This window comes from Emericellopsis atlantica (assembly GCF_019669845.1).
Source record: "Emericellopsis atlantica unplaced genomic scaffold F5Z01scaffold_25, whole genome shotgun sequence".
Lineage (NCBI taxonomy): Eukaryota > Fungi > Ascomycota > Sordariomycetes > Hypocreales > Bionectriaceae > Emericellopsis > Emericellopsis atlantica.
In genome coordinates, this window is record NW_025764727.1 from 200,994 (window position 1) to 227,430 (window position 26,437).

A 26,437-nucleotide genomic window follows, 5' to 3' on the forward strand; every position below is an offset into this window, starting at 1 on the left:
GCTGTACTCACATCTTGAATTGTCCCTGTTGGTGATCGACCGTCCTTGGGTGCTTGAAGGTTTGAGGTTCTGAGGAGGGGGCTTTTGCGTCGTAGTCACCAAGAATTTCACGGGCGGCACACACAAGAATCGCTAATCGGGGTTTGTGGGTTTCACGTGCACCTCGCCCCACCACAGGAGGGCTTCGAGGGATCATGAGTCATCGGTGTTTTCTAGTCACGTGATGCACTCCAGCGACGCCTCGCGTGTTGGACATTGGACCCTGCAAATCCAGGTCTGTACGAATTGATCCCAAGCACTGGTCAATGGCTTGCTGAGGTCGCAGAGTTCTAGTGTCCATGTTGTCTCAATCCGTGTGCCCGATGATAATGAGTTGGGCGCTTGTCACTGCAGTCGAGACGTCCGGCAGCCACTGAGCCCTGCGCAAAACAGCAATGTCACTTTGATGTGGTGCACATGTGTATTCTGTACGAATATGATCACAGTAACTCATTGAGATATGAGCTAGTCGAAGTTATCTTCGCCCAGATCAACCTTCCCGACACTCCAAATCTCCTTTTCGTCTTCCTGCTCATCGTTGGAGAGGCCAAGACCACCTTGGCCACCCTCGGCCTCTCTCCTCTCCCGTGCTTGGGTTCCAAGCCTCAGAGCAACTCGTTTGAAGTAGTCACCCATGCTCCTCTTCGTGTTTGGCGGTTGTTCTGCACCGGGTCCAGCCATGTACTTATCAAACACACGGCTTTCCTCATCAGCGACGCTGAAAAGCTCCACGAAAGCAGCTTCAGCGGACAATTTGACTGGGATCACAGGATCCCTGACACTCGCAAAGATTGGGGGTGCGAGAATAGGCAGGTGCGGTCGTACCAAGTCCGTATCCGCCCGGCTGACAGTCCTTGTCACGACAAGCGCCAGCCGCCGGGAGTCTGTAGCGTTGCCAGGCTCAATAACCGATGCCAACGTGCTGAACAAACCCTTGGAAAGCTCGTAGCTCGGCGGTGACGAGAGCAGGAGCTTGCCGGTGGCGAGGATGAAGTTGTTGGCGATGAAGGGCTTGGCCGTTAGAATACTTTCAAAGATGATTGGATTGGGTTGAGGCAAACTTACTGTCTTATGAGCCATTCCTTGGCTCAGTAGTTCCGGCAACTCTTCCGCCATGGAGCTCTTCAGGAGCGCGTCTGGTGACTCTACCAGCACCGCATTCAGGGCGAGGACTGAAGCATTGGTAGGTTGCGTTGCGAGCACCCTGTTCCGCAGAAGATTCTGCGCAGCATCCTCTGGCACATTCTTCATAAGTGCACCAAGTAGCTTAGCATTTGTCATGGTCATGGTCTCGTCGCGCTCATCTGTCTCTAGGTCGATGAGAGAAAGCACTGCTGACCTGGACGATTCGCCCATGTTGGCTCCAGCCTTGCTAATGACTTCATACAAGGCCTTGAGCATGGCAGTCTTGACTCCCAAGTCCGAGGTCTTGCATCCAGTAACAAGCTCGGCAATGAGAGGATCAATACGAGGGGTGTACTTGATCAGGGTGCCAAGGGCCCTTGCAGCGCGCGAGCGCAGTGTCTCGCTCGACGTATCAGCAAGAGACTTTGCAAAGGTGCGCTGAAGTTGAGGCAAGAAGGGCTTCAAGGCAGCTGGCATCTTCTCCAACAGATTGGTGAGCGTCAACAAAATGGCAGACTTGACCTCTACGGAGCGCTCCGAAACGACACGAATCAAGGGGCCGGTGATCTGCGTGACGAAGGGCTTGAGAGAAGCCTCGCTGGTGCGATCCACAAGATCCGAAATACCTAGCGCAGCTTGTACTCTTTGTTCCGGCGTACCATTCATCAAACCTTGCAAGAAGATGGGCAGGATGGCATTGATGCCCTTTGGCAGCTCGAAACCCTTGAGATTAGAGCCAGAGACTCCAACGCGCTGAAGCGTTTGGCGTGTTGAAATAACCAGAGACTCCATCTCTTCTTTGCGAAGCTTCTTGGTGAATTCCGACAAGGCTGCCCAAGCCGCCTTGACGACATCGAGATCACCGTCGTCGAACGAGTTGAGCAAAGATCGGACAATGTCCTGATTGTATCGAGAGTAGTCGACACTGGCGGATCGGAAGAAGCTGCCAAAATGACGAGCTGTGGCTGCTCTCTTGCGATGATCATCGTGCTTGAGAGACTGGAGCAAGACGCTCATGATGATGTTCAGGCCGTCATATTCGTCAATGTGCTGAATAACGGTGTCGAGGGAGTTCTCGAGATCATCGCGCAATTTCTCCTCGGTAGTTGAAACTTCATTGTCCAACAAGGAATTGATGATATTGGGGAGGCGACGGTTCATGGCGGCGCCGGCGACCTTGGATAGGGAAGCAATCGCCTTGGCGTTGAATGCGGAGATGGGCGGTTTGACCAGATCTGGAATGAGGATGGGAATAATAATGTTGGACCGCGTAGTCTCCGTCAGCAACGTCAAGAGAGCGGATAGAGCATTGTCCGCTTGCTCTTCCGATCTCAGCAATGTGAGAAGGTAAGGCAAGACTTGGTCGACAGCGCGCTTCTGGAAAATGCTCTGCAGGGAGTCGAAAGCCTCTGCAGCTGCCTCCCTGACTTCATCGTCAGAGTCTGTGAGGGCGGTTCGCACCACAGAAATAAGCGTCTTCTCATGCTCTTCCAACGATTCGGGTGTTGCCGATGAAATAAGCTCCTTGAGGGCGAGACAGATACCTTGCTTGGCATCTGTATCGGTTGATGTTTGCAGGCCCTTCTCCAAAGTTGGCAACAAGCTTGAGAGAACGCCATCGCCAGCCTTGCGAATGAGCTCGCCAAGTGCGTTGCTGGCGATGACACGATGCTCCATGTTCGAACTGCCCAGACGACGGATGAGGAGTTGCGTGAGAGTTGGCACCAGCTCCTTGAGCGTTCGGGGGCTGTGTACCAACACCTTCCAGACAGCCAAAGCAGCAGCGCGGACGGATCCAGCAGTGTCACAGCGGCAGACATACAGGGCCGAGAGGATCTTGTTGCGCTTTTCTTCTCCAAGAACCTCCTTGAGGGACGCGCTGGCTTCCTTGATGTCTTCATCATCCTCGTCTTGCTCGGCGTCAGCTCTGATGCCGGTGAGGTTGAACAGCAGGTCTCCCACGAGCTCAACGGAGCTGAGTCGGATTCTGTAGCTGTCGTCCGCAAGACCGCGCTCGAGCTCGGGAAGCAGCAAGTCCACAGCTCGCACAGCGAAGTTCTTCACAAGCAGGCGACCCGCGCGTAGGGCAGTCTCTCGAATTGACTCGACGTCATCTGCCAATCCGGCGAGAATGGGAGGCACAATGCGACCCAAATAGTTCGAGAAGCTGTTGCCAAAGCAGACGGGAAGGAAGATGAACAAAGACATGAAGCCTTCGCGAACAGCAGGTTTGGATGACTCCACATTCTGTAGAACTGTGGGCAGAGTCTCCTCTAACCTTGTCGTGCCCAAACCAGCAAGCACCTCACTGAGCGCCTGAGCCGAGCCAAGTCGGTCACCAGCGCCAGTGTCGGACTTCAGTGTCTGCATAAGGCCAGGAATGAGGTCCGGCAAGGCATCCTCGCCCAGTTTCTCCATGAGGGATCCAAGAGCCCTTGATGCCGTGGCGCGAGTAGTGGGGACTGGATCAACTGCCGCAAGCTTCAGACCCGCCACGAGCACAGGCAAGTGTGCCACAATGTCCTTCTTCTCAGTGAGATGAGCCAGACTGCCAATGACTTGTGAAGCCTTGCGTTTGGTGTTTGAGCGATCTCCAAGACCACGTTGAAGAATGCGTGTAACTAGAGCGAGGGAGGGCGCGTCTAGGTAATGCACAAACTGAACCTTGATGAGGGAATCAAGAGCCTCATCAGTGTACTTGGTAGGATCACTGAGAGCCTTGAGAAGAATGTCAACAAGACCTTTGATCTCAGGGTTGCTGATCACTTCGCCAAATCTCTTCAAACTTCGGTTAGCCGCCGATCTGACCTCCTTGTGACTGTCATTCAGCACACCAGTCAGAGGTGGAATAATGTCAGGCAGGCTGTTGGCAAGCTGTTGTGGATCCAGGTAAGCCATGGCACCAAGGAGCTCGCAAGCACCGCGTTTGCTACGCCACTGGTCCTCATCCAACCCATTCAAGAGCGTTGGCATAATCTGCTTCACACCATATGAACTGAGATTCCCGAAGCAAGCCTTGGCAGCAGCCAGACATGCGTCCCGGACGTCACCATTGGCGTCGCCAAACCCTGCCAGAAGTTGGGGCACAATCTGGATAACGTAAGGCTCGAAGAGTCTTCCAAGAATAGTCGCCAGCAGTTCGAAAGCAAGAAAAGAAGCCTCTCTCTGATGAGCATCTTTCTTGTTCTCTAGGGCACTTTTGAATGTAGAGAGGACCCGGTACTCGCGCAATGATGCGATGCCGCGCCCTTGCACCAGACCAGCCAAACCATACGCTGCGCCTCGCTGCGTTGCGTACTTCTTGGAATTCAGAAGTTGGTCGACAATCTGCTCAAAGTATTTCCCAGACTTGTCTGAACAAGCCCTGACAAGTGGAGGCAGGCAATCAGCAATGGCAGACTGGACTGTCTCTGAGGGGGTACTCAGAGTTGCGAGGAGGCGTTCGATGACAACGGGTATCTTGGAGTCACCCGCGGCCAAATGTCGGGCGAGTGCACCATACATGATGATCACGGCCTCGTTCACGAGATCACCTTCGTGGCTCGCCTTGTCTGTGCCCTCGAGGGTAGATTCGAACTTGGCCATGAGCTCGTCGACGGACGACTTGCCGTGGAGCTCAATGGCACGAATGGCTGCTTCCAGCATCTCAGATCGTACCTTGGCATCCCTATCGCCAAGGGGACCGTTGCTGATCATGAAGTCAAAGAGGGTGCTGAGTTGCGTGGCGGTCAATAATGGAGCGAGCTCCTTGAAAGCAGTAGCAACTCCCTGCCTAGCCTCCCAAGGATCGGCCAAGTCCATTTTCTTGGGCATTCCAAACTCATCGAGCTCCTGTTTCTTGGGTTCCGCCAATTCCTGATACATTGACTTGAGTTTGGAGAGAAGGGTGTCCAGGGTACCAGGGTGCAGAGATGTTGCCTCCGCAATGGACCTCGCAGCAGCACGTCGGAGTTGGTGGTCCTTGGACTGCAGGTAAGGCAGCATCTTGGTTGACACGTCTCCGTCGACCTCCACATCGCACTCTGCCCAGATTTCGCGGCCCAGTTCTTGGTTCTCTTCTTCGTCATCATGGCACGCTAGCCACAGCTCGTCCGAGTAGCCAAAATCGCTCACATCAACCTCGGCACTGATCGACTGTAGCACTGTCGTGCGAACTGCGCTTTGCGGGACAATAGTGCCCTTGACCAGGATCTTCACCTCGTCGTGTGTGATATTAGGCGCGACACAGCGAACCAAATCGGTGAAGCAGTCCCTGATCATCTTGTAATGTTGCGTATAGTGTTCCATTGATGATATCAGCGCAGTGAAGATGTCGCCGCGCGGCACCGAATCTTCGGCACAGACGTTGGTATGGAAAGAGATGACTTCAAAGGCCAGGACGACCTGTACGTCACGATCGTCCGCATCCTCCCCGGTGCCACCTCGATGGAGAACATCGAACAGAAGTGGCAGTGCGTACGTCAGGGTTACGGCATCAAAAGGCCTCTGTTCGCCGGCGAAGCGCAGACGATACAGTACTCGCGTGACCAGGTCCTCGAGGGGCTCTTGGATAAAGTTCTCGGACAGAGGAATCTCCCGCAGTCGGAGAGTTGCTAGGGCAATAGATTGGCGTAGTGCTCCGAGGCGAGAGGCAGTCTTGTCTGCTATAGCCAGATAAGTGTCTGCGGGAACATCACCCACAATGAGACCAGCCCCTGCATCGAGGACGCTGAGAAGAAGGCGAGTGGAGACGCCAACCCACGAACTTGCTTCTGTAGGCGGGCCAGTGGCGAGGGCCTTGATGATTCCCAGGCCACGCAGGATACGAGATGCTGTAGCTCGAAGCGCGTTTCGGATACCCTCCTCCTTCTTGAGTTGAGCATTGACTTTGCTGGTCTCCTCAGCTGTTAGCTTTCGTTGCTGGCCCTTCTTCTTCTCTAGCTGGCCTCTGAGCTCCTCTTCCCATTTCAGTATGTCGTAGTCCTTTTGGTTCTTGTTTGGCACAGTGTTTTGAGACTTTTTGGCCAGGACGTCCACAAAGCAAGTTCCCTCAGGCGTGCGGAAGATGGCGGCTTCCATTGGCCCCACGCCGGCTAGCTGAGAGGCATCAAGATCAGCGCTGACGAGCTCGATCAGGCGAGGTACGATGATATCAGGGGCGACAAACGCCAGCTCAGCAGCAGCACTGAAAGCGGCCGTTCGAGCCAGCTCGGACGCATCGGACGCCCACTTCTCAACCTCTGCCATCACTTGATCCTTGTGCTTCTGAACAAGGTTTCCTGGGTCTATGCCCATGCGCAAGCACAAGGCGATCCAACTGCAGCGTGGCACAAGCTCAGGCCTTGCAATCACCAGCATGGAGCAAGCTTGCGACTCGTTGACCTCAGAAGAGACGGCATCCGGGCCATCCACGCTGGGCTCGGGGCATATTGACTTCAAGACGTGATTCAAGCTATCTGGATCCAGTCGTAGGTCTTTGTCCTTAGTTGCTGGGTGTAGCGCGCAACTCCACAGCCCGTCGATGATAGCTGTACCAACAACAGCTGGTGAACTGGCGTAGGTAGTGGCCAAGGCTCTCGCGCTTTCTTGCTGTGTTCGAGACGGGACGGCCTGGCCTGCTATTGTAAAGATCTCAGCTTCGGCCCACGCCAAAAGCAGGTCTTTGTTTTGCTGCTCGCTGAGGAACAGAGCAATGCTTGAAAGGGCGCACGAAAACCAGTGCAAGTCTGTCTCGCCGGCTAGCTTTGTGAAGATGCGATGGTTGAGTAGAAATCCTTGTTTCCCCCCAGATGACAGGCCCTCTTGAGAGACAGTTACTTTTGCAAGTAGCTGTTTAGATGCCTCAGCAGACAAATCTTTCTGCAGACGCGGCGCAAGAGCGGTCAAGATGAATGCGCCAACGGCGATACCATTCTGAACAGCAACCACAGGGTTACCTGCCACATCCTCAAAGTTGTCGACGAGCTTAGGTACGACCGCCTCGGCAAACTTTAGCTGCCCGGCGGTAAAGCCATTGCTTGACCCTGACTCAAGTATGTTGGCAACCAACAATAGCCATAGCCTCCGAGAATTCGGCTTCTTGTCGGACAAGCCCTTGGCCAAAGTATCGAAAACCGGTTTGGGTATCTCTACTTCTTGGTTCAGAATTTGTGACAGTGCTCGTGCAAGAGCTGATGTTTCGGCGCTCAAAGCTGGTTCATTGCCCTCCTTCGCAGCCACAGCAGCAAGGCCAGTGGCAACTACAAGGGCAGACGCCTGTGGTAAGGTGATGCCCTCCAACATCTCTGCGTGCAGGACTCGGTGGTCAGCAGCTGATAGCTTTCCCCCTTTAAGAGGATTCAGGACCTCTTCAACTATGGCCTGCAGAAGGGCTTCATCATGCGACCGTGAAACGAGATCCTTGAAGGAGCCAACTGCCCCTGTGCGGACTTGAACATTGCTTGACTTGATGCTAGACAAGAGTGGCTTCAATAGTCTTTCCTTGAGGATCTTGGAGAGATCATAGCTCTTCGGCAAAGAGGCTACAAGAGGCCTAAGAACGCCGGTGAGGATGATCTCAGGCGCTCGCAACAGGCCCTTTTCTAGGGTTGGAACCACTTGCTTCTCAATCTCTTCAAGGGTAGAGAACTCGGTGAAGAAGTCCCGTAACCCCGACGCCACATGTCGTTCGACGGCAACTTTGGAACCAACAACCTCCCGCGTATAGAATTCGTAGTATTGTGGTTTGTGGGATTCGAGTAGAGGCTTCATCTCTCCAATGCGCGCAGAGACCCCGGCTATGAGACCGAGCAGAGGCGAGTTTTTGGCGATCGGGTGGCTGGCCGGCCTTGCCAGTATTGACAAGGCATCGTTCAGTGTCTTCTCCCGGTGGCTCTCAGATTTGAACAGTTTCCTGAAGCCTCTCCTAGTGACCAGGGTAGCAGAGTTTGCGACGCTTCGTTTCGAATTTGGCCGCACGCAACGCTCGAAAGAATCAGCGATGCAGATAAGGATGTCATTAGCGACATTCTCCCACAATGATGTACCAGCAAGATTCTGCATCAGCAGGCTGCACCACTCGACGAGCACAAATGAGTTGGACACAGCTATTGCAGGCTTCTGGGCTTCACTCCGAATGTACTTGGCAACGCTTCCCAAGAGTTTCGGCTCAATGCCGTTGTTGACCAGCGTTGCAAGACATGTCTGCACCGCCAATCTCGACTCTCGGTCGGTGTAGAGGGGGATCGTCGCAATCAGAAGCTGGACTATTTGCGATATCGAGGAGGGTTCAAGACCTGGAGGACAAGGTGGATTAGCCTTCGGCCAAGCTCAACGAGTACTTGAAACTTACTGCGGCTGGCCAAAGCTTCGTTGATAGCATGCAGCTGCCCGATGCGCAAGGATGTCGATGAAGAGGCAATTGATATAGCAGCCTTGGCGATGTCGATTTCGGGCCCAGTGGCCCTGCTTGTGGTCTCTTCGTCAGACATTGCGAGCAAAGGCGATTATCGAGAGGATCGAGGACTCATGGGGGGCCAACGAAAGTTGCAGGCGTTCCGAGTCGGTCGTCTGAGCGGCGCAAGTTGCCAGAGAACGGCGATATGGCATGTACAGCACTTGTAAAGGTATCTCGAAGCGAAAGTCGACGTTGAGAAGGGATCTTGTGGCTCTCGCTGGCCTCTTGAAAACTAGACACTGGCCTGAATTGCAAGTTAACAGCTTGGAAGAAGGTCGGCGGGCGGTGACCCCACTAGTCCACGTCCGAGTCGAATCGAGTCTGCGAGCGCCCCGCTATAATTTTTGACGTGGGCAGCCGTTACCTCACAGTCAGACAGACGGACGGACAGACCAGGGTCGGTGTGCCTTTCTCACATCGAGTCAACTGGAGAAAGGCTCATCAACTCATTCCGTCCCCTGCTCCAGCCCCGACGCCTTAATTTAACACTCTGTACCTCGCGTGTGAGCATGGCGGGTACCAAGAAGAAGAAGAAGCCCGCTGCCAATCCTGCGCGAGGTTTCGCAACAACCTCCATCGCGTCCAAACCGCGACCAGAGAATGAAGAACCCAAACAACAGAATGTTGCCCCTCCATCAAAAAACGACAGTGCCCCACCATCATCAGCGGCACCAGCAGCTGTCGTTGGGGACGCATCCAAGCCCGATGCCCCCAAGGAACAGTCCTTGAGCCCAGAGGAGTTTGAGAGACAGCTAGAGGAGTCTGAGCTGCAACTCTTGGTCGAGAAACATGCGCAAAAGGTCAAACGCGATGCGCAGCGACAGCAATCTCGGCTCGAGACGGATCGTCGACTCTTGCGTGGCAATGGAGATTCCGTCAACTGCCCGAAATGGCTGCCTGAAGATCTCATGGGTCACATACTGGAAATCATCCAGGCTGAGAGCCGATTCGCGGCATCGAGCATAATACCTGAAGCCTCGGCAAATAGTAAAATGCCCTCGGAAGAAGATATGATCGTTCGGCTATGGACTCTGCAGCAAACTCTGCAAGCTACCGGGTTTCCACAGTCGCGAGTCACAGCGGTGGTGAAGTATATCATAGATATTGCTCCCAATGTCTCTGTCGCTGGAAAAGACCTCGTTTGGGGTTTGGAAGAGGCGCTTGAGTGGCTGGCCAGAGAATGCGATGCCGCAGAACTTCCAGCATACGAGAGCAGACCGAAGCCTGTTGCAAAAGGTAGGCCACAATCGGCTTGAGTTCCATGCCAGTAGCTGACCTCCTTCAGACACACCCAGTGACACGCCTGCGTCCACTAGGCCAAGCACTCCCCGACCCAATGGCGCTCAGGGGAAGGGAAAGCCAAATGGACGCTCCAAAACCAAGGCGTCGGCTGGCAAGAAACTTGTTGTCACTTGCGATAGTGATATTGAGCCCGACAATTTACAGCCTGAGTATCTTGCCACGAAGCGGAAATTGCTAGAACTCGAGCGCGGGCACACAACTTCAAGCAGTGACAACGATGATAAGGAGCTCGCGATAGCCAAGGCGGAAGCCAGACTCAAGCGGATCGCAGATGATGTCCTTTTCGACCTCTACTTGGCTGAGCAAGAATGGAAAAAGCAAAGGGTCGCTGTGGAGAGAGAGATTTCTGCAGCGAAACAGCAGCTGAAGTCTGCCCAAAACGAATCTCCGGAAACCTCTGAAGACAAGCCTGAAGACGAGGTCAAAGACGAGTCCGAGGACGGTGATGTTAACGAAGAAGCGCAACGGATCGCGGCAGAAATATTAGCTCAAGACGACGAGGACGACGAGGGTATAGATGGGTTGTTTGCCTCGCTGCCACAGAACGAAGTCGACGAGGCAACCGGAAAGTCACAAACGGTTGTAACGTCTGCTGATGGAAGCAAAGTTGTCATCAAAGACTTCGGGAAGCTCACGGGATTGAGCCCAAAGCGGGTGCTAGAGGAGGCATGCAGGTCACGAGACGGTGCGGTAAAGATTTCATACATCAAGGTCTCGGAAGCATCTTTCGCCAACCGCCATGCCGTGGATATCTCATGGTCGAAGCCCCAAGAGGTGCCACTTGTTGTGCCTGGAGGCGACGTGGAAGTCGCTGCAGATGCAGACAGGTTCACTTTCACAATGGTGGGAGTCGCAACGCCGGATGCGTCGCAGTCCGAGGCATATGCTGCCACGGCTGCGGCGGCTCACATTTTCAGCGGCAACACCCGCGAAGAGAAAGTCGGGATGCGTCTACCACCCGCGTGGCGCGATCTGTTCCAGGAGCAAGTGAACGCCAAGCGAGATCACCTGCAGGCCCAAGATCGCGAGGTGGTCAGGGAACTAAGAGCCTTGGTCAGGGAGAGGCGAGACCAAGAGCTTGAAGATGGTGTAATCCTGCAAGGCGCCTTTAGAGGCCGTGGAGCCGGCAAGACTGCGCAAGATTCAAGCGACAACGGACTCACAGACCGAGCCAGGTCCACCAATGCGAACGCTGACCTTTACAAGAAGATTTGGGCAGACAAATCTTCTACGCCCAAGTTCCAACAGATGCTGGTATGTCTCTTGCATTCGGGAAATGACATAGTTGATACTAACGAACCATACAGCAAGGCCGTATGCAGCTTCCCATGTGGGGTTTCAAGAACCAGGTTCTTCAAGCTGTTGACCAGAACCAAGTCGTGATCGTTTGTGGTGAAACGGGATGGTACGTTCGTTACTTATCCTTACATTTCTTGGCTAACTCCGTCTCAGCGGTAAGAGCACCCAGGTGCCGGCATTCCTACTGGAGCACGAGCTTGCGCAAGGAAAACCTTGCAAAGTGTATTGCACAGAGCCCCGACGTATCTCTGCTTTGTCCCTAGCCAAGCGTGTCAGCGAAGAACTTGGAGAATCTCGTGGCGACTTGGGCACGAACCGGTCCCTCGTGGGTTATTCGATTCGCCTGGAATCGAACACATCGCGCGAGACTCGTCTGGTATACGCCACAACTGGTATCGTGATGAGGATGCTTGAGGGTTCCAATGACCTGCACGAAGTAACACATCTGGTTCTAGATGAGGTCCACGAGCGATCCATCGACAGCGACTTCCTACTCATTGTCCTGAAGAGGCTCATGGAGAGGCGAAAGGACCTGAAAGTGGTGCTCATGTCAGCTACAGTGGATGCCGAGAGGTTCTCAAACTACCTCGGAGGCGCACCGGTGCTCAACGTTCCAGGGCGTACCTTTCCTGTTGAGGTTCGCTATCTTGAGGACGCGATTGAGCTTACTGGGTACCAGCCAGCCGACGTGCCGCCCGGCGACAAGTTTGTCGACTTGGATGAAGAGATTGCCGAGGGAGACGGGGACAAGCCGCAAACTGAAGGCAACAAATCGCTGTCGCGATACTCACTAGACACGCGCAAGGCTTTGGCACAGATGGATGAGTATCGGATAGACCCAGATCTCGTCGTCCAGCTCATTGCCAAGATCGCAACCGTCGAGGCTCTTCAACCTTACAGCAAGGCCATTCTCGTCTTCTTGCCGGGTATTGCTGAAATCCGCACCCTGAACGACATGCTACTTGGCGATCCTCGATTCGCGCGGGACTGGCTTATCTATCCGCTTCACTCCACGATTGCTACAGAGGATCAGGAATCAGCATTCTTGGTGCCCCCTCAAGGGGTGCGCAAGATCGTTTTGGCAACCAACATTGCCGAGACTGGTATTACTATTCCCGACGTGACCTGTGTCATTGACACTGGCAAACATCGCGAAATGCGCTACGATGAGAGGCGCCAACTATCACGGCTGATCGACACTTTCATCTCGCGGGCCAATGCGAAACAAAGACGAGGTCGTGCTGGTCGAGTGCAGCAAGGACTGTGCTTCCACATGTTCACCAAACACAGACACGATACTCTGATGAACGATCAACAAACACCCGAGATGCTGCGCTTGTCCTTACAAGACTTGGCCATCAGAGTCAAGATCTGCAAGATTGGCGGTATAGAAGAGACGTTGGGCGACGCGCTGGATCCTCCCTCAGCGAAGAACATCCGACGTGCAATTGATGCCTTGGTCGACGTGCGTGCTTTAACTGCGGGCGAGGATCTGACCCCTCTGGGTCACCAACTTGCACGCTTACCGTTGGATGTTTTCTTGGGCAAACTTATACTCCTGGGTTCGGTTTTCAAGTGCTTGGATATGGCGCTCACGGTCGCGGCTATTCTTTCGTCCAAGTCGCCATTTACGGCCCCCTTTGGACAGCGCGCGCAGGCACAGAACGCGAAAATGCTCATGCGCCGAGGGGACTCGGACCTCCTGACAGTCTACAATGCCTACCTTTCTTGGAAGCGAGTGTGCCAGGCCAATAGTGGCTATGGCAAGGATTTCCAATTTTGCCGGAAGAACTTCCTCAGCCAACAGAACCTGGCCAACATTGAGGACCTAAAGGGGCAGCTGCTCGTTTCAGTGGCAGACTCTGGGTTCCTCTCGTTGACTGAGGATGAGAGGCGTGCCTTGAACAAGTTGAGGTTCTCCCCAGGTCGCGGCCGAAGACAGCAACAGTTCTTTGAGGTGCCTCACAGGGTGAACATCAACAGCGACAATGACACGATTTCTTCCTCCGTCATTGCATGGAGCTTCTACCCTAAGCTCCTTGTCCGCGACACACCTGGCACCAAGGGCCTGCGCAACATTGGCAACAATCAGTCAATTAGTCTGCATCCGTCTTCCGTCAACAAGAATCAGCTTGACATCAAGTGGCTCTCATACTACCACATCATGCAAGCCAAGACGTAAGTTTCAAACAGCCTCCTAAACAGCAACAGCCGTCTCTGACAGATATAGTGTCTACCACGCCCACGAAACAACAGCGGTAGAACCGTTTGCTATTGCGCTACTCTGCGGCGACGTACGATGCGACGTGAGTGGTTCGCCTGCCATAAGGATGACAATCATACTGACTATCATCGACAGCTGTTTTCGGGTGTGATCGTATTAGACGGCAATAGGGGTCGCTTTGTCCTCCCTGACTGGAAGACAATGCTCGTCGTCAAGGTTCTCCGAACGCGCCTTCGCGAGCTGCTCACTCGCTCCTTCAAGCAACCAGGCAAGCTGCCCACAGCGCAGCAAGAGAAGTGGCTCGATGTTTGGCAGCGTCTGTTCTCTCAGGAATTCACGCAGCAGGATAGTAGACCGGTGGGTATCAGTGGCAAGGCATAGGGCGTCAGCTGGTGATGAGGCTCAACGGGTTCACATGCATGGGTGGCGTACAGCAAGCATTGCGAATGGATCTCACATATCTCGATTGACATTCACGGGCATTAGATGCGGCGGACTAAGAAATGTTTCGTAAAAGTAGATTGACATCAATGTTACATGTCTAGCCGGAGCATGGTTGTTCCGCCTAGTTTCACCATCCTCTTCAAAGACAACAATGTCCTTCCTTCTCCATTCCAATACGAGAAGGAAAATCAATACATCAGCCCTTTGGCCGCGGAGATTGAGGTATCAAGAAAAGCAAAATTAGAAACAAGCCAAATGTGTGACGAAGCCGTCAGATATGTCATCCATCAACGCCGTTTTCTGCGCCTGCAGACTCTTCCCCTTTCTCCTTCTTCTCCGTTTCCTTGCCCCCGCTGCTTGCAAGGAACATGGCCTTGAAGTCGGCATTGCTCTTGGGGGCAGGTTTTCCGTTGGTAGCCCCGCTGGACCCTGCTTCAGTCTGCTGCCTCACGCGTGCAAAGCCAATCGCACGCCTAGGGCCAGGCTTCTGAGCCCCAGGCCTGCGAACAACGGCGGGTGGAGGCATTATGGTCTTTGGTGCGTCCGATGAGTCCTTGGGCTTCTGGCTCTTGGTGTCCTTGTTCCCGCCGTACGTGATTTTGTCTTCTTTGTGCGGTGGTTTGGCGTGACGAAGCTCCTCCACAGAGCCCGTGCGCAGCTTGAATCCTTCAAATTCCATGCCGTCAAGCTGCAGGGCCGCTTTGCCAGCAGTAGCAGCATCAGAAAACTCAACCTTTGCACCGCCATGGGCTGGCTGAAGAGTCATCTGGACAATGGCGCCGTGGGGCTCAACAAGAGCGCGGACGCGGGCATCGTTGACTGTGTCAGGCAGTCCCATCAGCGATATCGTCCGGGTCTTGATTTCATCCAGGGTTGGCTTGTTCGCCGGTTGGGCATCGCCCATGGCCTGATCACCCTCGGCATCTTTGGCTGACGAGGGCGCTGGCGAGGCAGATTGACGCTCAGCATTCACAATCTTGGCGGATGACCTGATCTTTGAGTCCTTTGAGAGATCAACCTGCAAGATCTGGGAGCGAAACTTGGTGTTGTTGAGCTCTGCCACTGCTTTTTCGGCCTGTTCCTTGGTCTCAAAATCGATGAAAGCGAAGCCCTTGTTTTTGCCTGCGAGGGTCGTTGGGACGTTGACGCGCAAGACCGTGCCATATTTGCCGAAAACCTGTCTCAACTCGGACTCGGGAGCGAAACGGTCCAGGTTTTGGATGTGAACCTCGCGTCCTTCCGCCAATGCACCTTCACGGCGCTTCTTCTGGCCAGGATCCGAGTACTTGGCAACCAGCCGATACTTGTCCTCCAACAGGCTGCCGTCCATGCCCGTGGCTTTGGCGGCGGCATCACGGTCCCGAAAGGAAACGTAGCAAAATCGACGATGGGTATTGACCTTGAGACTTGGCCAACGGATACTAAGTATGGTGCCACAATCCTTGAAGAGATCGCGGATGAAGTTCTCATCAGCAGCTGGTGGGAAATTTGCCAGGTATAGTGTGAGATCGTGGCCAGACGTGACTCGTAGCTGCGACTGCCCGAAATATTTGCCATCTCGGAGAAGAGCTGATTGCGCCTCTTCGGCTGTTTTGAACTCGATCAACGCTGTTGAGGTCGATTGGTCTGATTCTTGGACTAGAGCTGTAACGTTGTTGATGTGCCCATACGGCTTGAAGTACTGGCGAAGCTTGACTTGAGTTACGTCTGCGGGCAGACCCTCCACCAAAACGGTCGTGTGCTCCCGATCTCTTTTGGCCGGAGCCGGCTGCTCCTGTCCGGCGGTGAGTGGAGTTGTCAGGTGATCCTCATTCTTCTGGCGTTTGCTGGCCTTTGCAGAAGCTTCGCCCTCGGCGATTATATCATCGCGTTTACGTTTCGTCTCACTCGCTGGGGGTTCCGCGGGGATAAGGGACTCCTCCTGTTGTTGCGGTTGTTGTTGCTGCTGCTGTGCGTAGTAAGCAACATATGCCTCGTCTTTCTCTTGTTGCTCTCTCTCCCGACGTCGGCGGATCTCTTTCGCAGCTTTATGTGCCCTGTCTGTGGCTCTCCGCATGGACGCCGGTGGTTCGTAGTCGTTGCAGTGCTGCAAGTACACCTCGAGCACCTTTTCTGGCCAGTCAATGTTCGTCCGCGCCACCGCGCGCGCGAGGACAGATGTCGCGAGGGTGGGGACCCGCAACCCATTCGCATTCGATAGAGGAGTCGGGCTGCGTGTTGAGGCTGGTTTTGAGGAGAAGATGAGCATCTCCCACATGTAGTAGCGGAACCAGAAGTTGTGGCTGTCGGCGTGTATCGGGACACTGGCCAGCTTATTCCACTGTGCGCGAGCTTCGTCTATCGCGCCCTTCCTTTCCGTGAGATATTGGATGTAGATACGCTCCAGCCGGAACTTTGGATCACCCTGGAAATCTTTGCCGTATAACCGCTTGCCGACAACAGCCACATTTTCCAGAGCCGCCGGAAGACCGACATCAGCCACGTCAACAGCTTCGTCGCCCGCGCCAGCATCGACGGCGCGGCGTTTCAAGAACCCGCACCAGGCGACATACATCTCGATCATGCTCTCCATCCCCGCCTTGTACAGCTGGTCTTCGCTGGTCGCCGCGTGCTTGATACGCTCGATCTCGGTAAAGCTGAGGTTGGCTTCTTCTGCGCAAAGAATGTACCTGTTCCACATCTTCCCCGACCAGGGGCAGTGCTTCACAGCTCGTTCGAGAACATCCAGGAGGTTGCTGACGGCGCGGGAGTTCAGTTTAGACGATGACAGGAATACGACAGACTCATTCCACATTGTTTCGTCGGTTGCGAAGACCCCGGTTAGAGCACGGTCGAACAGTCCGCAGCATAAATCTATACCAATGTCCGGGTGGTCGTTGTTACGCTTGCTCTGCAACATTTCCCATTCCAGATATTCCTCCATTATTGACTTTTCCAGCTCGACATCCTGCGACTTCTGCGCCTGCCTCAGGCGTATCTCAAACGGGTCCCGGTCAGCGATCAGCCGCTTCGTTTCCTGTGCTTGACCCGTGACTTCTTTCATGGTGTCTTCCCAAGCGTTGCGATTGTATTCCGAGAGGAAGCTGGAAAATGCCTGCGATGTCTCCTCCCACGTGAGGTGCGGCGTGACGAGTCGGTTGCGGTAGAGATGTGTAATGCGCTTTATACCGTCGGGTGTCCTGGTCTTGGATAGCAGACCCATCTCGTGGGATATCCAGCGATTCCAAAGCTCATGGCTATCGCTTACGCGGTATTTGATCGACTCGTAGCCTTGCTGCCACAGGGCTAGGGCAGCGCCAAAGGAGAAAAGCTCGCGACCCATCATGCGCTCCTCTTCAGACCAGCCTGAACTCGAATCCTGAGACTCGCCCCAGAGAGACCAGAAGAAGTCGCAATAGGCGAGCCATAGTCGCAAGCTGCCGGGCTCGAGGCTGACTGCGCGCTTGTACAGCTCGATGGCATGGACGCGTTTCTCCAGATCGGTGGCATTGCGGACTGCCTCGTCGAGATAGGCTAGCCAGGACTCTTCGCCAACGGGGGTCGCCATGTCGAATCGCATTCAGTGGCGGGCCTTTCCACAGGCCATCGATCGTGCGTCAAAGTGTCGGGGTGTTCGAACGCGTATGTCAGGACGGGGCCAGCGGGTGATGACCAAGCCGCGCTCGAGTGTCAAAATTCGTAGTCGTGGCCCGTGGGTCAGGCAGCTGGGAAGGTGTGGGGATAATTTTATGGATAGATCGTGAAGCAAATGCCGGGTCACAAACGAGGCCCATGGAGGAAGTGAGTAGAAACGGCTGCTGTGCTATCCGTACCGGTTGGTCAAATGGATAACAGGACAGTCTCAGCTGCAACGGCTGCGTTGTTTGATCTCTGGCGAGCCACACTTTGGTGAGGAAGAACTGAGAGGTAACGAACGTGACCACGCAAGGTCCAAGGAGCGTGACCCTGCGACGGGTAAGGCAGGTAAAGTAGCCAGTCAGTGAAAGCAGCTTCATTAGCGGCTCGCTTCATCGTCACTTCTGGTGGTCTAGAACGCCTCGCTGCCAATTCGGCTCGCGTGTAGCCATTATCCGAGCCGCGTGCGTGGGGGGTGAGTGACGTATTAGTTTACAACTCAGTTAACAGGCAAACACGCGACACGCGCAGTGTCTGGCGATTGGCCACGCCCAAGCGCAATAGCTCAACATACTCAGGTACATGTACCTTGCGTATTCAATCGTTGAACGTCAAGCACTTCATGTCCTCGCTTTTGTGGGCGGCTTCCCGGCCACTCCGAAATTTGTGCTTCCGTGGGGCTGATATTATGGTCATTGAAATATACGTGCGTTTTGCCAGGCAAAATGCTGTCTATGACAATGCATTCTTAGCTGTTTTGCGAATCTCATCAAACGCACACTAATGAAGAGATATTCACAGATACCACCAGCATGAAGACACTTTTATATGTCGGAGTCCAGGTAGTGGGTAGAACTGTCCTATCGTTTGATCCTCGGGTCGTTGGTTGCATAATGTAGGGTAGCTAGAAATAGACGCGCCTCCAGTTTTCGGTTCTCGCGAGTCGCGGCGCTGTCCCCATGTTATTAATCATACCTGTAATGTGTGATGAGGAGTGCTGTGAGGCTTGGCAGGGGCTACAGCCATCGACATCCGCGTTATTCCCTCTCGTTTCAAAATACTATCCAGGAAGAGCTGAATAACTCTCGACGAAGCCAATACAAAATGCCTAAGCCACTAGCACCTAAACTAACGGTGATTACAGCAAGTCCATGAACTGATATAATGCAAACATAAAAGAGCCGTTCTCGGGTATCTTAATTCAGAACATTCATCAAAGACTTGTGGAGGTGGCTGCTGCCCCAGGCGTAGTAGATCCAAGTTGTTAGTTCCAACAAGATCATCATGGCGTTGTGGTAGTGCGCGGTCCCCCACACCAATTCCTCCGAGTCCTCGCGTGCAAAGGTCCAAAGAGCGATTGCTCCACTCGTTGTTGAAAACGATTCCTTACATGTACTCGGCCGGTCAGTAAATGTCTAGACTAATAGGTCTGGATGGAAGGTGACCATGTTCTTGGAGAGGGGTGAAATGCGTTGCGATTGCTTCGGATTGTCTGTTTTGAGTATCCTGGCGCATGAAGCACAACTGTCGCAGCTACATCAGCATTGATCACGTTGCCGACCTAATTAATTAACTAAATGGGAGATCCATCATTGCGCCGCGCAGGATCCTGGCGGGTTCGCGCTGGCCGCCTTGCACAGGCATCGCGTGTTAGGTCTCCAGAGTCGCGCCAGTATGCTGAAGTACCTGGGCTTTGTATCCGTACAGCATCAACAAAACGATATGTGGAGGGAATCACAAGCCACCCAAATCCACGCAAGGCTTGCGAAAATGCTCGAGCTGATTTGTGCCCTCACTCACCCTCCGTTTGACGCTAAAAGACTTCCTGAGACACCGGCTGCTGTGTTTGTTGTCTAGGCGCTGCAGGCACCCGCCCTGCTGCTGGCCCAGCTGCCCCGTGCACGGTGCACCTGCAGACATGGAAGCGCCCCCTGACTCCAGAGTCCAGTCCACTGGCATGTCCAATTCCCCCCAAGCTGGCACCATGATCCACCCAAACAATCCCGAGTTATGGGAGGGCAATGTGCGGCGGTGCGCCGGAGCGAGCTCAAGGGCACTCCACTCTTCCCACGAGCCCCATTCCATTTCAACGTCTGCAATAGCTTCGGGTGTCCCTTTGACTTCCCTCTCATCTCCCTTTCACATCGTAGCTTCGGCATCGTCATTCATTCTTTCTCGCTGACCAGCGCCTTTCACTCATTTGTTACTACACTCTCTCTCTCTCTCTCTCCAGTCTCTTTCGAGCTCACCACGACCTACCTTCGTTTCACGAGAAGCACGACCTCGACATTACGCACACTGCAGACGATCAAACACCTTGTCATTCCTTGGACGATCACAGGAAACGACTAGCGACTCCCGACCTCATTCTGTGAGCTCGACACGAACGGCACCGGACGTATCCAGGTTGGGAATCCGGGCACACTACGTATTCGTTGGCAGACCAAGAAGGAACCTCGCGCTCTCACTCGAAAGCTCGCTTCACCTGGTCTCACACTCTGCCATTGGCCTGGGTTGCGACAATTTATACTTCACCATATCATCGAGCTGGACTTGACCCTTCTCTGACACTCGCGCAATCGCTCAGTCCATTACCGCCATTCGCCAGATCCACCTCGCGCCTGTCCATCAGCGGCCAGTCGCACTCCACAAACCCTCATTCTTCGTCTTTGTACTCCCGATTCTGCTTTCACAATAGAGAATACGTCAGCCTTCAACATGCGGAGCTTTCTGTCTATTCTCAGCGTTCTAGCTGCCGTCAGTGTGGTTAGCGTTGCTGGCCAAGAAGCTCCTGCTGACCCGGCTTGTGTGGTACGTGGTCCCTTCGCAAAGAATGGTCCTGGCTGGGGTCAATCTGCTCACAGACACTGCAGGGTTCTTGCAACAACGACGTCAAAAACACCCAATTCGCAGAGTTTGGCTGTACCAATGCCAATGAAGCTGGCTGCCTTTGCAAGGCCGAGAACTTCCGCTATAGTGTAAGGGATTGTTCCACCTCTCGATGCACCGGCACCACAGAAGCGCAAGTCAGCGGCTGGTTCGACACCAACTTTTGTGCCGGGATTCCTGTCGACGACGGGTCTGCAGCAACATCTGCCGCTGAGGAACCGGCGGCTACGACCACATCGGCTGCTGAGGAGGAAGCACAGCCAACCTCGTCTGCGGCAGTGGAGGAGACTGAGAGCGCAGAACCAACAACCCCTGTGCCGACGAGCGACGCCGCCGCCGCAACGACGACCGCTCCAGTGGAAACCGAAAGCGCGGCTTCAAGCACCACCGCAAGCGCGACCCCTACCGTGAGTCTTGTAATTCACCCAGCTTGACTGGGCTAACGATTTGCAGGAAGCCTCTGAAACCGAAGAAACGACTTCAGCCGCAGAAACATCCAGCAGCGACGCCAGCGAGACCTCTGCAGCAAGTGACAAGGACGACGACGGCGCAGCAGCAGCCGCTGGGGGTTTGTCGCAGGGCGCCGCTGTGGGCATCGGTATCGGTGTTGCTGTTGTCGTTATTGCCATCGCAGCAGTTGCCATTGCTATCCTTCTCCGGAAACGCAAGCAGAAGCAGCAGAGAGGCCCTCAGAATCCCGACATTTCAAGGCCTATGCCTGACGTCGGCCGTGGCTACGGGTCCGGTGATAACGGTTCCTACATGGAGAAGCACGGTGAATCCTTTGAGATGACATCAAACCGTTATGAGGATATGGTCCCTAGGCAGGTGCCTCGTACAATGGTTTGAGACGGCGGTGCCCAGTCCGCGGAATATCAAACATTATGGACCAACGCCGTTCGCATGATTTCTTTCTGTATGAATTCGGCTGGATAGCTGTGAAAGCGGGATCAAGGGAAACAATCAACCAAGTGCTCATCTTATCATAGGCCGTCAGCCGTGCGTGATCTCCAGCCGATGTCGTGGCCTGCAAGCTCGTAGAATCTCAACAGAGTACAGTAACAGTGCGGCCTATCATTTGCATCTTCTAGTACATATGTTACATGTCTCGAAGTCAGCATCCGAAACCACTATCCTACATATTTACAAACGCCCTTGGAACCATGGAAGACATGCCACGCATTTGCGTCTACCACGAATAGTAAGGTCTTTGGCCGTAGACCTTCCTGTTCGGTAGGTGTACCCAGGGACCTTCCGCGAGCTTCTTAGCTTCACGCTCCTGATATTCTCGTATCCGGGTCCTCTCTTCCTTCAGGACGATGGTGAAGCCTATCAGTATGTTAGTCTCCGGCTTCATGTAGCAAGGTCAATGTCCATACTAGCTTTGGGATTTTGGATAATTCCCATTCGTCCGCGACCCTTGATATCCGTGTGCTTCCCGCGCCATTCGCCTCGGCCGACCCACGATTGGGCAACGTACATTCGTGTTGGGTCACGGATCTCCATCCAGCTCCCGTCTTTTGTCTGGATCTTCTTGGGCTGCTTGAGAAGCTCTCCGTTGACTCGACCCAGGCCCATGCCTTGCTGCGTGATGGCCAGGTCGCGTGCCTGTTCGAGGTACCACTTGATTTCGCGGGCCATCTTCTTCTTGGACCACTGCATCTGCGTAATCGCATCGTCCACAGTCTTGCCTGCGATTTGGCGAGACAGCATGACAAGCTTCTTGGTGCTTGTTGGCAACCAGGCACTCTTGTGCAACAGCTCACGCTCCGTCATTTTGATGCGCTCTTGGGGCGTGAGCACACCCCGCCGCCGGACCATTTGAATAACCTTGCGCCGCTGCCATTGAACGCGCGAGGCAGGATCCGGGTCGGTGGCTATGTGAGTGCCTTCGGGCGTAAGAGCTTCCCGCCTTGCTACCTCGAGCTGTTCCTCAAAGGACTGGGGGGCGTTCTCGGGGACTGAAGAACCGTCTCGTGACAGCGAGTGCGCCGTCTCCTTCTCGGCTTCTACCAGTTCGTCCGCGAAGACTCCGGCTGGTTCGTCTGCCGTGGCGCGGCTGGACTTCTTGGATTTCGAGGCTTTGAGGAACCGTTTGCGTACTTCCGGTTTGTCGAGATCAGAGCCAATGCCTGGGCCTTTATCGTTTTTCGCGCTCTTGCCTCCTCCAAATAAGCTGCCGAGACTCCATTTGTGACGAATTTGTACCGCAGGTCCCAGCCGCAGGGCAAGGATTGATGATGGGAGCGCCGCTGCAATGGACGTTAGCAGTGTGATCCTCTCAATGAAGCAGAGCACCTACCGGGCTGACCCAGATGACGGGCTGCCACACGGAGTGTCATGGTGGCAGTGTGCTGTCGCGCTGCTTCCAAATCTCGAAGCTCGCGTTCTGCGCAAAGTCAAAGGTAATAAATGCCTGTCGTCGAATTTCCTGCAAAGGTCCAGTCCCCTGCCTGGCGCAGCGCAGTGTCGGGCGGCCAGCCGTAGTTCTGCCGGGGAAGTTTTCGGGGAGCCACGTAATCACGTGACTGTACTCTAGAGCGATTATCACCATCTAACGTTACCGGTTCCGAACCTCAGACCACCTCTTCGCCCAATTGACGAGCAAACATTTGCAACACACGATCGCCTCGAAAGCCCCGAAAAGACACTCAATCGCTCACAATGGCCGTCAAGCCCATCACTGGTGTATGTTTTTGGACGCCAATGGCTGCTCCGTCGGGCGGAAGCGGCTCGGTTGCGACATGGATTGGATGACTGATTGTGGTAACTAGATGCTCCGACGAAACCTCGTCCTGGACCTTGGTATCTCTTTCGGTATGTGGATATTCGTCTATGGAACTGCATTCAGCGTACTGGTGGTTACGCGCTGCTCTGGCGCTGAAGTGCAGCTGTCCCTTCCGTCCATTGCCGAGGGCTAACAAATTACTGCAGGCATTGGCTTCGTTATGGCCAACTGGTTCTGGTACGACACGGAAGAAAGCGACGGCGCGACCTGATCAAAAGGATTGGTACTGACCCATTTACTAGGTACGGCTACCACATGCCTCGCACCAACGCCCGTGACAACTTCTACGCGAAGCTGGAGGAGAAGCGTGCCTCGAACGCCTCGCAGTAAAGGCAACACAAACCGAAAATGACATCACGCACGGCGAAATAGGTGGGAATCGGCTGGGTAGACGTTGTTTGTCGAGAGGAAGTTGGGTGCGATCCTTCGCTTGACGGGATGTACAATAGAGAAGGCAAATGATGGCTGGACGGAGCGTCTCGTTGACTTTGCGGAGGCCGTTGCTACTCCTGTTATTTCTACAACGACCAAGCTTTTCCTTTGTACACGGCTACCTAGCCCTGTGCTGTCTGTTGCTGTGTGCACGTTTTGCAAACGCAAGCTGGCGGGTTGCACTGCATGTGGTCGGCAAGGTGCACTTGCGCTGCCCCTTCCCAGCAAAACAACCGCAGGGGCACTGACTCCGTGCTAGGCCGCGATGTTCTGTTTCTCGGTGAAGTGCTCGTCACCATCCCATTCTGATCTCATGCCCTTGCTCGCCGACTGCTTCCTGTCTGCTACAACCAGCGGCTTCCCAACGCATGTCGAAGTATTTGCCGGGGCTCCCATGAACGTGGCTGACTTGTGCCCACGACAACCCGTAGCTCGTGGAATTCTCTTCATGCCGGTCTTTAGTCTTAGCGTAGCACATAACCTTTGTGCGCATTGTAGACGCTTTCGCGTCCAGGGCGCGACTAGACCTTTTTGAAAATACTCAGGACTCAATAATAAACTGTGACTCGGGGCGCCGCCGTTGGCACAGTTGGCGCTTCTTTATCCGGACGTGTAGATCATTCCGGAGAATCCGACTGAGTCCAGCTCGTGGACCATTGATGAGGGTGGCGATTAGGGATGTTGTCAGTGTCAATTGCTGGTCGTGACGCTGTGCCCGCTGATTTCGGGTGGTCTCGTCCTTCCCAAGCCGTGGTCTCGACAGTAAAGATTCCCTTCTTGTCTTTGCATCTAAGGTCGTGACCTCATCAGCCATCCGCTCGCTCTGCCCGCAACTAGCTCCTGATCACCGACTTACCTCCTAAAAAATCGCGTCACCTCCTCGCAAAGAATACGGCTTTGCGGCGTGACTGGGTGTTCAACTTCGCATTTGTACTGGGGCATCTGGAGCAATTCACAAGCTGTGAGGTCGATGTGGCTCACGCCCGGCACCATTTTGCGACGTTTGCCGTGGACATCCTGCTGGACCCTTTCGGAGAGCTCGGCGGCCTGGAAGTGGTGGCACGGCGGCGACATTATCGCAAGAAATGGAGGCGGCAATGGGAGCGCGGATCTTGGGTGAGGTCGAAGAGATGAGTCTGGAGGAGGTGAGTTTGGCGATGGCCTCAGGCTGCATTTTCCGGCCGACGTGCTCAGTCAGCATCAACACCCTTTGACCCCTTCGACAATTGCACCACGCACAGAACCATCTCATGGATATTTTCATTGTGTCTTATGGGAACGGGCAATCGCGAGATGTGCCGTGACAAAGATGTTGTCTGGCGAAGCAGTGGTGCATGATGCGCAACTGCCAACAGCAGTGAATCTGTTGTCAACGTGGTCACGTCCATCGCCGAAGATGAGCCTCGGATACGCATTGAATGTTTCGAGCGCCTTGAACACTCGAATCATGTTTTGAAGGGTTGAACGCACCGCTGACCCTCCTTCTCAGATACTCGATACAATTCGAACGTCCCTAGGCAGCGCAGCAACCAAGACACCGCTCAAAACGACCCATCTGCCAGCCCTCGACGAGATCGCAGCACGGCATTTTCGGGCAACACAGGCACCTACTCTCGCCCTCCATGGACGTCATCTTCCACTCCTCTACAAGCTTACCTCAACGCTGGTGGCACCTCCACATAGCTATGCCCTGTTGGTGATTGATCTAGAAGGGCGCTTCGACGCTACGCGGTTGACTTGCCCGGAGATGGACGCCCGCCACATCTACATTCACCGTCCGTCACGGCCAAGCTCATACGGCACCAGTCCCGCAGAAGGCGACGGCGACCACAACAGCAACGGGACCACCAGCGCCGACCATCTACGGGCGCTGGTCGCCGAGGCCGGCAACTTCATGCTCTATGGCGCCGCAGCCGCGCCGAGTGCGTCTCGCCAGTGGTGGGGCACGATTGTAGTTGGAGGCATGGGGGCCGGGCAGGTTGTCGCAGGATGGAAGGGCTGGCTGCGCATATCTCGCGAGGAAACGCCTGGGTTTGCGCTGGGCACGAGTGCTGAGGAGGCTCTCACACGGCGCTCGGCGCGGCAGAGCGTTGTCGAGGCAGCCGGCTGGATAGCGGAGTCTCAATGGGGAGACTTTGTCTTCCGAGAGGAGAAGGTTCAGGATCGATTGCACGGTGATTCAGACAAGGAACACCCGAGATTGGCGCAGGAACAAAGGTGAACGATCTCGATGGGCTCGGGCATAGGATATGTGCATACCCGACCTTTATCACAGCCTTCGAGAAAAGTGGCTGGGTGCTGATTTATGCCTCGTCTATCCGGGCAAATATTCATGGGTAATCGGGCAAGCAGGGCCGCGCGATCCTTGTGCTGTTAACGCAGCGGACATGATCATACTCGCCAAGGCATCACATACTCCGCCCCAAGTGGGAACGTGGAGTCTGGAGATAGTCGTGTGGTTGGTTGTGGGGAAGACGAGAATGCCATGGTCGTCACGTCGAGTGGCATGATTCTGTGACCGAAGAGCCTGCAATGGAGCTGAGGCGCCTGCGTGTGGGGTTTCACGCATTCATGATGAGAAGAATGGCTTGCCAGTTTGGGTAATCCGGATGCGTCCCTTTCCGATGTTTCTTGGTTCGGTTGACCTCGGTGTTTCTTCCACATGTGCAGCTGTCAAGCATGGTTGCGGGCATGGTGCGTGAACGGTGATGATCCTATGCGCCCTCGTGCCAACAAGGAGGTGGGCCTGTGCCGCTTGCCGTTTGTGGGTTTTCGACGTCGCTATGCAATCTGGTGTATTGTGGCAATGGGAGGTCTCCAAGTTATGAACAAGTGGCGTCGACTTGATGTACACGCAACACTGAGT

The 26,437-nt window shown here is 54.5% G+C and overlaps 7 protein-coding genes across 7 annotated transcripts; 4 read left to right on the forward strand and 3 right to left on the reverse strand.

Annotated features, from left to right (window-relative positions):
- Positions 1 to 243: 243 nt before the first annotated feature.
- F5Z01DRAFT_263113 (armadillo-type protein) lies at positions 244 to 8,853 on the reverse strand. Its single transcript, XM_046258604.1, has 3 exons — positions 8,474 to 8,853; positions 1,105 to 8,417; positions 244 to 1,050 (listed from the first exon to the last, which is right to left on the reverse strand). The coding sequence occupies exons 1-3, from the start codon at positions 8,610 to 8,612 to the stop codon at positions 505 to 507; spliced, it is 7,998 nt and encodes a 2,665-aa protein (XP_046115646.1). The 5' UTR covers positions 8,613 to 8,853; the 3' UTR covers positions 244 to 504.
- Positions 8,854 to 8,935: 82 nt separating this feature from the next.
- On the forward strand, positions 8,936 to 13,901 carry F5Z01DRAFT_662761 (P-loop containing nucleoside triphosphate hydrolase protein). The gene is made up of 6 exons (XM_046263981.1): positions 8,936 to 9,814; positions 9,864 to 11,134; positions 11,188 to 11,285; positions 11,333 to 13,357; positions 13,410 to 13,485; positions 13,539 to 13,901. Exons 1-6 carry the CDS (start codon positions 9,088 to 9,090, stop codon positions 13,782 to 13,784), a joined length of 4,443 nt encoding a protein of 1,480 aa, XP_046115647.1. The 5' UTR covers positions 8,936 to 9,087; the 3' UTR covers positions 13,785 to 13,901.
- Positions 13,842 to 17,536, reverse strand: F5Z01DRAFT_263390 (uncharacterized protein). Its single transcript, XM_046258606.1, has one exon. The coding sequence runs from the start codon at positions 17,404 to 17,406 to the stop codon at positions 14,128 to 14,130; it is 3,279 nt and encodes a 1,092-aa protein (XP_046115648.1). The 5' UTR covers positions 17,407 to 17,536; the 3' UTR covers positions 13,842 to 14,127.
- A 2,461-nt stretch (positions 17,537 to 19,997) lies between these two features.
- F5Z01DRAFT_263453 (uncharacterized protein) lies at positions 19,998 to 21,452 on the forward strand. The gene is made up of 3 exons (XM_046258607.1): positions 19,998 to 20,273; positions 20,336 to 20,758; positions 20,805 to 21,452. The coding sequence occupies exons 1-3, from the start codon at positions 20,181 to 20,183 to the stop codon at positions 21,198 to 21,200; spliced, it is 912 nt and encodes a 303-aa protein (XP_046115649.1). The 5' UTR covers positions 19,998 to 20,180; the 3' UTR covers positions 21,201 to 21,452.
- An 88-nt stretch (positions 21,453 to 21,540) lies between these two features.
- Positions 21,541 to 22,693, reverse strand: F5Z01DRAFT_683070 (ribosomal protein L22/L17; the record flags this gene model as incomplete). Its single annotated transcript, XM_046265813.1, has 4 exons — positions 21,541 to 21,680; positions 21,731 to 22,277; positions 22,365 to 22,603; positions 22,654 to 22,693. The coding sequence occupies 4 exons, from the start codon at positions 22,691 to 22,693 to the stop codon at positions 21,541 to 21,543; spliced, it is 966 nt and encodes a 321-aa protein (XP_046115650.1).
- A 239-nt stretch (positions 22,694 to 22,932) lies between these two features.
- Positions 22,933 to 23,693, forward strand: F5Z01DRAFT_662768 (uncharacterized protein). Its single transcript, XM_046263982.1, has 4 exons — positions 22,933 to 23,039; positions 23,126 to 23,168; positions 23,286 to 23,316; positions 23,382 to 23,693. The coding sequence occupies exons 1-4, from the start codon at positions 23,016 to 23,018 to the stop codon at positions 23,467 to 23,469; spliced, it is 186 nt and encodes a 61-aa protein (XP_046115651.1). The 5' UTR covers positions 22,933 to 23,015; the 3' UTR covers positions 23,470 to 23,693.
- A 672-nt stretch (positions 23,694 to 24,365) lies between these two features.
- F5Z01DRAFT_263551 (uncharacterized protein) lies at positions 24,366 to 25,839 on the forward strand. Its single transcript, XM_046258608.1, has 2 exons — positions 24,366 to 24,716; positions 25,061 to 25,839. Exons 1-2 carry the CDS (start codon positions 24,657 to 24,659, stop codon positions 25,790 to 25,792), a joined length of 792 nt encoding a protein of 263 aa, XP_046115652.1. The 5' UTR covers positions 24,366 to 24,656; the 3' UTR covers positions 25,793 to 25,839.
- Positions 25,840 to 26,437: the final 598 nt, after the last annotated feature.